Below are 12,651 nucleotides of genomic sequence, written 5' to 3'. Positions count from 1 at the left end.
CAGGGACAGTGGGTGGGGGGATGGTGCTTCCACCCAGGCCGCATCCTCCTGCTGTTGAGTGGTGTCACCCTCGGTGTCATCATGTCGTGGGGAGGTGCTGGCCTGGGGGATGTCATCGTGTTGTGGGATGGTGTCACTGGTGTCAGTGTTCCTCAGGAAAGTGTCATCTTGCCAAAAGTTGGTGGCTGTGGGCCACTTGTCACCAGTCTCCTGTGTAGGGACAGCACAGTGTAGGAACACAGAGACAACACGGTGTCAGGACATGGGAACATGGAGACAATGTGGTGTGGGGACATGGGGACACCATGGTGTCTCTGTGCCCCCATCTACCTGCTGTGCCATCTCCTTGGCCTCCTGGCAGAGCCGCCCAATCCGCAGCACTGCATCCTCTTGCATTGCATCCACCACTCGCTCTGCCAGCGCTGCCAGGTCTGGGAACATGGCATCCTTAGAGGGGGTCCCACAGCATCACCCCCATAAACCCTCAGAGCCTCCACTCACAGGCACCGCCCACTTCTGTCCCTCCAGGCTCTATTTTGGGATCACAGCCCAGCAGGTGGGTGCAGAGCTGGGTCAGGCCCTCGGCACTGCTTTCAGACACACGGAACAGCTTCTGCTCAGGGAACAGTGCCAGGACACAGCGTGCCACAGGGCCTGTCGGGACAAAGAGACAGTTGAGTGACATGGGGACAGGAGTGGAAGAGGTGGCTGTGAGGATCTAGGGATGCAGAGACATGGGGGCTGGGGACATGGCAACTGGGGACACAGCGCACCTGGGGGGTTGCGCAGGGCTGGCTCCAGCTTGTGGTCCTCATCCCCCAACAACTCCTCATCCTCGGGTGCCTGGGCTGTGCTGCACAGGCTCCAGACGAAGGGTGGCAGCACGAAGCGCAGCAGATGGTCTTCATCTTCTTCATCCTCCTCCTCCTCCAGCAGGCGCAGATGGTGTGGCAACTTCTGGGCGTAGCTGCGCAGTGAAGGAAAACAGGAAAACAAACAAGAAAGACCTAAAGGGGGAAAAGGACCACACCCTGAACACAGGATACGTGAGGAGCTCGAGCTGTTCCTGTGCGTCACCATTGCCGTCACCACTGCCGTAAACCAGCACGCTGCCCAGCAGCAGCTGCAGCATGAAGAGCCGCAGCCCGGCGCCATCCTGCGAGGGGGGAGGAATTAGGGGCGGGAATTGGGGGTCGCTCAGTGGGGCCGCCCCACCCCGGACCCCGCTCGTTACCTCCGGTTCCTCGCCCCCGAAGAATCCTCCGGCGTGCAGCAGCAGCAGTTCACGGTCGGGCCACTCGGGGTGCGGGCATCTCCACATCCACAGCCCAGGGCTGCCGGGGAAGCCTGTAGGGCAGCGGAGGGGATGGGGCGGAGAGGGCGGGGTCAGATCTCCGCCGACCCCCTTTAGGGTCCCCTCTCCCCTCCTCCCGGCTTCCACTCCCTTACCGCAGCCCGATCCCGACAGCTGCTCCATGAGGAACACGGAGCCCCCGTCGGGCGGCCCCAGCGCCGCCACCACGTGCAGGGGAGCGGGCAGGGCCCGCAGAGCCTCCAGACCCCGGGGGAAGAGCCGTATGCTCCCCCCCGGCCTGTCCGCAGCCGCCAACAGCAGCGGCTGCTCCATGGGTGCCACAGAGCTTCTGACAGTTTCTGTTTCGATTCCCGCCTGGTCCCGCCCTATGGGAGCGCTCCTCACGCCGGGTTCGCTGCTGTTTGCCTTTCCCCATTGGCCACTCCGCAAGCTAAAAGTGAAAGCTTGGCGGCTATTGGTTTTCCAGGCTGTCAGTAGGTGGAACACGTGCTGTGATTGGCTGCGGGGAGGCAGCATCGCAGCCACTTCTGGCGTGCTCACAGCCCCGCGGGTACGGGGTGGTTTGGGAGATATTCTGGGGGCAATTCGGGGCTTTCAGCACTTTGGTGAAGCTGTTCAGTTTTGATTTGGTGCGGGCCAGTGCTTTATTTGGGCTGTCTGTGTGTCTGTTGGTGCGTCCACTGCTGTACCGTGAGCGCTGTGAAGGGGATCCACAATGGATCAACATCATGTTAAGACTGCGGGCAAACGGGGCTCCTCACAAAGCACAGGCATGGATGGGACACAGCGCAGCTCGGTCATTTCCCACACTGAACCTATTCGTGACGCAGACTGATGTGAAATAGAACGCATTCGAGGAGAAGTAGAAGATAAAATCATCATAAAATCATCCAGTGAGGCACTGCAACAGGTTGCCCAAGGAGGCTGTGGATCCCCATCCCTGCAGGCATTCAAGGCCAGGCTGGATGTGGCTCTGGGCAGCCTGGGCTGCTGGTTGGCGACCTGCACACAGCAGGGGGTTGGAACTGGAGATAATTGTGATCCTTTTCAACCCAGGCCATTCTCTGATTTTATGATCCTCCCCAGATCTGCTGAATTACATTCCTAAGAAAGGTTTAAGAAAGTAAATCAAAGAGGAACAAGTATGAAGGTGTTGGATTGCAGTAACTTGTGCTGATGAGTTGTCTTTTAGATACACCAACAAAGCAAACTGTTGTCAAGACATAAAAACAAAGTCTGAAGGAAAGAACCAATACTGTGAAAGATTATATTATATGTATTTTCTATGGACGTGTTATCAGTTGTAACAACATTGTTAAGCTTGCTAGTGTTCATCGATGGATAGCCCTGCTCTGCAGTTTGTTTAGATAACAAAGCTGTGTCTCTGAACTGTGGAGATAAGGAAGTTCTGCTGAGCCTTTGTACCACGGAAACAGGAGGTCCTGCTTGGAACCAGACACTGAATATGTAAGACACTGAGAAATTTCAGCACTTGTCACACAAGAAATGTGTATAAACTGAAGGTCTTTTGTGTCGGCTATGCATGGCAGGAGGATTTACCTCTGTGCATCCAGCGCTGCTGGTAAAGAATGTCTCCAACTGGAGGCTTAGTGAGTTTCCTGATGGACCATCTTACAGTACCAGGTCACAATAAGAATCCAGGTTTCTATCTTGGCTGTGTGACTTCTGAAGACCTGTAACCACACTGCAATAATTCAGCTGTACAGCTGCTCTCCTGGGTGAGCTGCTCTTCTGAAAGAGCTTCCATTTCAGTGAGGTGCATTTGTTGTTATAAAACCCCACACTCCCTCTGTCCTCTGATGAACAAGATGCTCTCATCAAGGAGAAAAAGTTATCTTTCTCTTGCTGCTCTTTCGTTCTGATTTGTCAGTGCCAGCCCTGAAGGAGCAACAGACAACCAGCCTGCCTCTTGGAGACGTTTTGTTGTGTAAATTTCTGGCCTGATAATTTACACATTGCATTGCCTGAAAGGACCAGCATCTTCTTTGGGTGCTTTTCTGCACCCAGAAATAGGGTTGTTTTTTTTTATTATTATTTTTGGGGGGTGGGAGAACCAATAAAAATGGAAATGACAAAGGGAATCTCTGGGTCATGAGATTTCACTGCACACATGGACTGATGATCCGTGGTGGAAGGGAGCACGGCTCGAGCTTCCTGATGGATGCTCGTTCACTCTCTAAGTACAATGAGCTTCCATCAACAGCAGGCATGAACGTTAACTGCTAAATCAATCCAGCCTTGCTCCAGGAGCAAACTGCCCGGAGGTGCCCCACGATGCTCACCCAGCCTCCCAGTTCGCCCAGCGCTGCTGCTGGACTGGGCTGTGCTGCTCGCCGGGGCCACCGGGAGGCAGCAGCGCCCCGTGGGCCTTCTGGGTGACCCCAAGTGCCAGAGCTGCCCTGCAGAAAGGGACAGGTCTTCTGAAACAGCCTCTTTAACCGAGTAGCCTGCAAGATGCGTGGGGTTTACATTGGGTCCTTAAAGTTCCTATGTGGTGCTCCTGCACCGAGCTGCTGTGCTTGGAGCAGGAGCTGCAGGGTCCAGCCCTTTTCTCCAAGCTGTCTTGTTGCCACTCTTACACTATGACAGAGGATTTACCTCTCTTTTCTTTTTTTCTTTCTTATTCCTGCAATGTTGTATATTTTAGCCTGAGTTCCAGTGATCTGTGAAAGCATAGGAAGGTCTTTTAATGCAAGGCCATCGCCTTGCACTGCAGCGCTCCTCCAGCATGCTCAAGTTCTTCAGAGTTCTCACATAACTTCGATCTGGAGTGCAGAAATGAAAGAGCTGATGGAGCACCATGCTGCAAAGGAGGGTTGTGCATCAAGGAGCATCGTGCTGCAAGGAGCATCATGCTGCAAGGAGCATTGTGCTGCAAGGAGCATCGTGCTGCAAGGAGCATCGTGCTGCAAGGAGTGTCGTGTGCAAGGAGCCTCCTCTCTGCCTGCTGGCCATGTCAAGCTACAGGATAGAAAGCTGTGTCCCCTGCCTGCCACCCTTCCGGGCCCTGGGAGCTGAGCGCACTGAAGCAGATGCAGAGGTTAACATGCTGAAAAATTGAGAAGGGCTTTTTCAGCTCTGAATGTTCTTTATTCTTTGCCATGTACTGACACAAGAACGGAAAGTGCCTTTTCCTGAAATGGGCTATTTATAAACTTGACTTTCCTTGCCTTGAATTCACCCCAGGTCCTTCAGACTGAAGTGAATAGAGCAGATCATGCAGCCCATCTGCTGGGACACCCTGCAGCACTGACAGCTTTTAAAAACTCTTTGGGAATACAATCCTCCAATCTGAAGCAGCCTTAAACACTTCCGCTGTGCAGTTGGTGTTCACAGCCCTGGATTGTGGCAGAAGTTTTGCAGGAGAAATCAGGCATCTGTGGCAGTCGTGCCTTTAACAAATGCAACAGTTGTGTTTGCACAAGGCTCCTCGGGGTGTATGGGCAGGATTCAGCAGTGGTTTCTAGCAGTTTCTTTTCAAGCCACTGAACACTGTGCAGCATTTGCTGCATGCACACACTTGGGGTGGCATTTGTCTGCTCTGGGGTGTGTAGCACACAGTCCCCAAGGCTTGCTTTGCTTTCCTATCACAGGAGGCAAATAGGCACCTTCAAATCTCACCTCCGTGAGATGCTTTCTGAGGATTTCACCACGTAGGGCAACACTGCCTACGTTTCCCTGTGCCCCTCCAGCAGACCAGCAGCTCTGTGAGGCATTGCTGAGCTCCTCTTCTTCCTCTTCTTTTCATCAGAAACACTGAGGAAGACTGTGTTTAATTATTAAAACTACTGCTCCTTCCCTGACCTAACTGTGTCCCCTTTGCAAACACAGCTTGCTCTTGGCACTGCTTGCAGAATGGAGTGGGAAAAGACAAGAAAGCTGATGAACTGAGGTCTCCTCACCCACGCTGTGCTTCACAGGCCACGAATAAGACACAGACTTTTGGAGCAGGCTGAACTTGTAGAATTCCCTGGAAATGTGAACTCAGGGATATTTCTGGCAAATCTGGAAAGGAAATTATCTTCCATCCGGAGGCTGCAGGATGCAACGTGGCCCTCTTTGCACTGAAAGGTCTCAGTGCTTCTGAGCTACACAAACACAACTGAAAACGGGACTTGGCTGGCTTGCCAAAACTTCTCTCAGTTTGCTATAATGCCCTGTAACCATCTTTTGCATTTACAGTTGAAACAGGAAAAGCAGGACTTGGTCCATACCTTGGTGTAGCAATTATGAAGCAACCTAACGGCACTCTGAAACCAGCATCTGAAAGTTATCGGTGTTGTAATGTGCCATAACCTACTACATACACCAGAAGGGACCTTCATCTTACAAATACTGCTGAGAGATGGACCACAGAGTAACCCAGTGTTTGACCAGAGACCTGGGGTGCACATACCCTCTTCTCTCCCCCTCCTTCAGTACCTTGGATGAATTAGGAGTCGGGTTGGGATTAGATGCTTGCAAAAGCAGTTGCTTGCAAAGCTATGGGCTTGAGTCTGTTGGATCTGGAACATCACTTGGATTTGGCAAAGAGCTGCTTTCCCTAATTCCCAGTCATGTAGAAGCTCCTGGGAATTCATGTTTCAGTTAGTGAAAGAAAAGTGGAACCATTCCCCACGCGTGCTCCACAGCAGCGTGTGCATGAGACCACAGCCTGCATGCCTGGCCCAGGGCAGAGGTGCACAGCACAACACTTCTGCACTGCTCTTCTTGACTGCAACCCCTTCCCCACGATTCAGAGAGTAAGCAAAGCTGCTGACCCAAAAGAGAAAGAAAACATTGAGTCAGCAAGCCAGCAACTGGTGCTTTCAGACTCTTTTCCATGCACATATGTGCTGACCCTGAAACCTCAGCTGGCTCCTGTGGATCCAGATGGACATGAAGATGAGCCATGGCAGGCATCCTACTTTGTCCCAAGTCCTGGTTGGAATGGGGATGCTTATTGTACTGCATCAAAGATGTATGTCAGCTCCCCTTCCTCACCCTACTTTGCTGCAAAGGTCACACCAACACCGCACTGCAGTGCAGCAGACACGTGGTTTTTTGTTCTAAATATTTAAGAAGGAGGTCCAGAAACACTCTGGCCTGACGGTCATTTCCTGTAAAACCCCAATCCCCCCTTTCCCAAAGATTTGGCTGTTACAGAAGAAGCCACAAAACCCTCCAAGCACCCTCTGCTACAGCCAAAGATCTCCTGTCCCACTGCTCAGGATGTGGAGGATAGGGCTGGGGCTGCAGCTCTTGCCACAGCTGTCAACAGAGAATGACATTTGCTGTTGACTGGGCAATGATTGCACCTTTCTTAACATGCAGAGGTGGTCATCCTCCATCTCCTTGGCTGGTAGAGCTCAAAGGAGAGAGAACCATACCATGCAGAAGTTGCTACAAATGCAATATTATCCTTCGGAGTCTGTGTGTACAGGCCAGGTCAGTGCTTGTGTCAACCAGCAAGCAACTGAAATGGGAGAAACTGGGAAAGAAATGAGAGCAGTGCAGCACTGAAACAAGGATGTGGAGAAATGCCATTCTGTGAGGTTTTCAGAATTTGGCTGGATAAGGCCCTGAGCAATCTGCCCTATCTCTGAAGCCAGTTGGAGCAGGAGATGAAACAGTGACCTCCATAGGTCCCTTTCAGTCCAAATCTTTCTGTAGCTCTGTGATGAATAAGTGGAAAATAGAACAGCCAGTCCTAATTATAGCACTGGAGAAATACGTGACACGTCCATGGCTTAAAGTACCTCTGTTTCTTCCCCCATCTGGTAAAACAGGACAGAAAAAGGTGATGAAGACAATCTACAAGATGAAGTGAGTCTTGAATGGGGGGTGGCTCTGGGAGGAACATGACAGAAGATATAAAATCATTACTGGTGTGGAGGAGATGAGTATGGAATGATTGGGAATGAGGGACGCCCAACAAAGTGAGTCAGTGGCAGGTTTAAAATGAAGAGGAGTGTGCAGAGCTTAAGCATCTTACAAAGAGCTTTCTTACATCTTCACAGCTCTCTGCATTTCAATGGCACAAGGCATTGCTGAATGCGTCCACGAATTAAACTGTGAATGTAGGGTAGGTAGGGCCCCGGCTGGGTATCCTTCATGGTAGGGATAACCTGTGGCACAGGAGCTCCTTGGACCACTACTTTCCAAAAGCTGGGAAGGAGCATCGTAAGGACCACATCCAACCACCTCATTGCTCAGGTGTCCCCTCTCCCTGCTCCAAGAGAGCACGTAAGGCCAGATGGGCTTTTGGCTTGACCTTCCCCAGCAGTTCTCATCTGGTGTTCTCAGTCCCTTTGACAGCAAATGGGACTTTGTCTCTTTTGGGACCTGAAGCTGCAGGGATCAGCAGACACCTTCCATTACACCTGGGGAAAAATCACACCTTATTCCCCTTCCCTTTTATTTGTTTTACAAATCTTTGCTACCCAGAATTTTACTTCCTGACCGGATGGCCGTACTCTATTTTATCATTTCTTTTGAGAAACATTTCTCTGCTTCACACACTGCCCTTTTTTCTACAGTTTCTCTTAGTATAATTTGTGTGATAAGCAGGTGAGCATCTGGGACAGTTCACCAGCACAGGCAGTACACAGGATGCAACTGAATTCTGTATTTACTGCAGGGCACTCATTGCTGCCTTCTGCTTTCTAAGTCTCTCATAATGTTTTCTAACTTTCCCTTTGCTCTTCTGTCTTCTGCTGAACAACAAGCTAAGATTCTTCATACAACTATTCATTATGACACAAAGATCTCTGCTGAGTGGCTGCAGCTGAAGTCAGAAAGGTCAAATCTACTGCAACCACCTGATATTTACCAGTCATTGCTCATTCCATCACTCACTATTCACAGAGTTCTCTGCTACTCTGAATCAGAGTGTTATCTGCAAACTTCATCGTCCTGCAGACACGTGGGCTGAGACAGAGATGTACAGAAATGCCTTTTCTTTCTGTACTTTCACACACACGCTCCCTGCCTCCAGGCCTGGTCTTTACAAGTATGATTACAAAACCTATTTGGATCATAACAGAGGTCAGGGGACCAGGAGTGCCCCAGCCACCCCATCAGAGCAGGCAGTGGGATGGGAGAATCTTCCTTCTACCCCAGCAAAGACGAGGGACTCCTATAGGGGTGCTTCCCAGCATCATTTGATGCACCATGCAGCTCCAGGTTTGAAGAGCACATCCTGCATTGAGGCTGCTTCTGTCCTTGGAGCTCCCAAACTGTCATGGCACTGTTGCTCAGCAATGGTTTGCAGTGCTCCATGTCAGCTCCCTGCTGACACTGAGGCTTTGGAGAAACACCCTGCTGCTGGGAGAAGAGGTCAGGTTCAGCTCACTGCGCAAAGCAGAGTTTAGGCTCACCTCGCCACAAGCAGTGCATCGCTAGCAGAAACCATCGTGGCTTTGGCCTGAGTTATCTGGGAATCAAACAGCTGACCTCAGTGGTATCTTCCAGGGAAACGCAGAGGTGAAAAAGCTGACACTGGAATACACTCAGCTGAGCCTGCAGGGACAAATTCCCAAGACAGTGCTGACTGGGACCCCGCAGTGCCTTCACAGCACCGGCACTCTCAGCTCCTGTGCTGCAGCTTAAAGCACCACGACCCTGCACTCACCACCTGTCAGCAGGACGTACGGACAGAGCCAAGAGCACATGCAGACACATTCCTTTGTCCGAACTGCATCAAATGCCAAGTGCTTCCTACAGAGCAATGCGTTCCTGTTCCTTGGGCACCACTTAAAAAACATGCTGAAGTTGATAATCCTGCAGCTGCAGGGTGGACGTGGTTCCCTGCTTTGTAGCTGTGACACTACTGGCCACAGCGGTGCATCACACTGCCTGCTCCCCCTGCAGCCACAACCAACAGCCTGTAACAGGCCTGTTTATTTTAGGTTCAGCTCTTCTAATCTGAGGAACGAATCCAGCTGCCAACTTCTAGCTGCTTAACTACAACCTCTGCAGAGAAAGCAATGCTCTTGGCAGGTCTTTGACAGCCCATTGCCCCCAAGCAGGCAGCCCAAATGGAACTCTCAGCCCTGCAACACCAGCTGTGCCACACACGTTTTGATCACCTCTCCAGATTACAAAGGCACAATCACCAAAGGCTTTCTGCAAGGACAGGACCTGCACACTTGCTCTAAAGCTGCACAAGGCCAGGTGACACCAACAGGTGATCCAAAGCGTGGCCAAAGTTATTCAGCCACTTGAATAGCAGCACCCACAGCTCCATTGCTGCAGGGCAACAGAGAGACGCTTGGGAATATTCCTGCAGTGCAAGAGGACTTGTAGGAACCATACAGAAAGAAAAATCTCAGCTCTGGGAAAGAAGGAAATCCCAAAGGCCATCTTGATGTTTAGGACCTTTATGGCACAAAAAGCAGCAGAGGTCTCAGTGCAGCTGTAACTCAGCTGATGGGTCTGCAAGAAGAGTAAGGAGCCCCCACACATCAGGCAGCAGCAGCCACCATCCGTAAGACATCAATCTCAATACAGAGAGCACCTCACCTTCCCAGCCACTCTATGAGGATTGATGATGGATCACATTCCCAATCCATCAGGATTGACTTATTCCAAGCCTTAAGCTCTAAACACAATCCTTACAATCTGGGCGTCAGGTTGGGGGTGATGGGACTCACCAACAGCAGCAAAAAAAACCCACTTCTTCCCAGTGCTCCGCACTGCACCCATGCCAGAGACAGCACTACACAAACGCACACCGCAGACGTTTCAGTTTTTATTTGCAAATTCAGCTGTACATTCTCTCTTGGTCGTTGTCAGCAGCTGTCAGCAGCAGAGGGCAGCAGCAACTAGGAGATACCAGCAGCTTTCCACAGTGCCTGGAAACGAGACAGCGGAGGAAACAAAACCCCACCAGCTTTTACATTTAACCTTCCCCGAGGAAGGGAATTGGGAATCGAGTCATCTTTATCGCTTTCCGAGGGTGTTAGATTTACACAGCCCTGTGTGCTCAGCACAAAGGCCTTGGGTTGCAGAGATCATCTGAAACGCAGCTTGAAAACTATCCCGGGCTTTCTTTTTCCTGAAGCCAGCATCTTAAAGCTGCAGTACTCTCCATGCATCCTTCCCAGCAGTCCCAAAGCCAAATAACAAAAGGAGCCCTTTGCAAATAAATAATCATAGGAAAAATAAATAAGATTAGCTCTGGAATATACAGTTGCACGGTCTTTATTTGGTTTCAGAGGTGGAAAAAAGTGGAGCTAGACTGCAGCTTTAAGCCTCGTGCCTGAATTAGCCTCTAAACAGTGAGTAAATTTTACAGTCGATTGCTAATTGTACATGTTGGAGACCCATAGTTCCACAGGGATGAACATTTAGGCACCTATGCACACCCTTCCCGAAGGCATAGTTTATTTTGCTCAGTCAGTTCAGGAGGAAAAAAAAATAAAAAAGCCTGCTGGAGGGGAAGAGCCCCTTTCTGAGCTGAACAGACAAGGCTGAAAACCTATTCACTGTCACAGCAGAAAGTCCCAAGAAATAATCTAACCCCACCCATGTTTGCAAGGGCAAACTGGTTCAAACCATGCAGCGGGGAGACAATCCTCTCTCTGGGGATCCTTTAACTTTGCTGGCACCGCAGAATCCTTGAGCAAATCCAGCTCACGGCAGGGCTGCCAGCTGCCCGTGGCTCCCTGTGCTCAAAGCCTGGTTGTGGAAAGTCGTAAGTCCATTACTTCCATTTAAGCCAGAAATCCTGTTAATGCCGTTTAGAGGCAGCTCTACAGCAAGAGCTCTTGATCTGCTCTGTTTGGGGTACGCGTGGTTCCCACCCCATGAACTCCCAAATGAAAAACCACACAGAAGAGAAAAGCAATCCATTGCAAGCCAGTGTCCGATGATTGTCTCTTTAGGGAGGTTAGGAATCCAGGACAGGGAAGGCAGGGGAAGGGAGGAGGATGGCAGGTGGAGAAGGAAGTTAGAAACAAACTCAAAACCACTACGACACAAGGAGGAGCTCAAAGCCCCTCAACAGCTGATGGCACTGGGTTGCTGTTTGCTAACAAAGTCTGAAATGAAGTCGAACTCGTTCTGTCCCAAGAACAGCTCTGGCAGCTCCTGAATCCGGTCCAACCCCAGTTCCAGGACAAGGGACGTCAAAACCTCCTCATCTATGAGATCAGTGTCCATAACGTTCAAGGTCAGAGCCGGGGAGGGCATGTGCTGCATGCCCGGGTGCTGGCTGGGCCCCACTCTGTACTGCTGAGCACCAGCTCCCATGGGCCCGCTGCTCATGCCCAGCGGGTGACCCTGGTACTGGGTGTTGAGTTTTTGTAGGTGCATACTAGCCATGAGCTGCTGGGTGCCCACCGGCCCCATGTACTGCTGCTGCTGCTGCTGACTTGGGCCGTTGAACATCATCGCGTTCTGCATCTGGTGGTGGCTCATCTGCCCGCTGAGGTTGGGTCTGGGCCTCATCGCACCATCCATTCCGGCCCCTCCGTACGGCATCATCTGACCCGCCGCAGGTAGCGTCCTCAGCACGTGCTGCCCATGCTGCGGCGGTCCCTGCAGCCCACTCACACCCATCCGGTAGCTCTGCAGCCCGGTGCCACCGTGGCTCATGGACATCATCATATGTTCAGCCATAGCTCCGGCCCCTGCAAGGCGACACGCGGCTCAGGGAAAGGCTCCCGGACCAGCCCCGCTTCCCGCTCCCGTCCGAGGCGGCTTCTACCGAAGAGCGCCCCGCAACTTCACCCCGGTGAAAGGCGCAGCGCTGCAGCCTCCCGCGGAGCCGAGCTCCAGCCCGCCCGCCCGCCGCCGGCCGGTGCAGCCCAGCGCGACTGGAACCGCGGCGCCCCTCCGCACCGCCCCGGGATCGCGGCGGGGAGCCCGGCTGTGCCCGCGCGGTACGCACCGATCCGGGGCTCCAGCGGCTCCGAGCACCGGCACCGCGGCAGCGCTCAGCTCAGCTCTGTGCGGGGCGCGCAGCTCCCGGTAGTTATAGAGGAGCGGGCAGGGCGGGACGCGCAGCCCGGCCCCCAACACCCATTGGAGGCGCGGCCCGGTGCCGCCCGGCCCCCGACAGCACAACGCCCGGCCCAATGACCGGCTTGGCGGCTCCGTCCCGGCACGGCGCAGCAGCACGGCGGCAGATGGGGCTCTCCGTTGTCACGACGTGTCACCGTTACGGTGTGAGGAGGGCCGGATCCCTCCAACACGGGGAGCGATGAAGTTGGCGTATCCCCACCAGGTTCCCTTCCTGGATCCGAGGCGCTGACTCCTTGGGCAGGCTTGGGGGGTAGAGCAGCCCCGCAGCACGCTGTGTCCTACCGACTCTCCTGGGACTCGGGGGCTCT

At 52.5% G+C, this 12,651-nt stretch overlaps 1 protein-coding gene across 1 annotated transcript; it reads right to left on the bottom strand.

The window, feature by feature from the left end:
* Nucleotides 1-11,317: 11,317 nt before the first annotated feature.
* CITED4 (Cbp/p300 interacting transactivator with Glu/Asp rich carboxy-terminal domain 4) lies at nucleotides 11,318-11,938 on the bottom strand (the record flags this gene model as incomplete). Its single annotated transcript, XM_079546207.1, has 1 exon — nucleotides 11,318-11,938. The coding sequence occupies one exon, from the start codon at nucleotides 11,936-11,938 to the stop codon at nucleotides 11,318-11,320; it is 621 nt and encodes a 206-aa protein (XP_079402333.1).
* Between the last annotated feature and the right edge of the window lie 713 nt (nucleotides 11,939-12,651).

This window comes from Tetrao urogallus, assembly GCF_951394365.1.
Source record: "Tetrao urogallus genome assembly, chromosome: 23".
NCBI lineage: Eukaryota > Metazoa > Chordata > Aves > Galliformes > Phasianidae > Tetrao > Tetrao urogallus.
The sequence above is the reverse complement of the archived record's forward strand: the minus strand, read 5'-3'. Positions and strand labels throughout refer to the sequence as shown.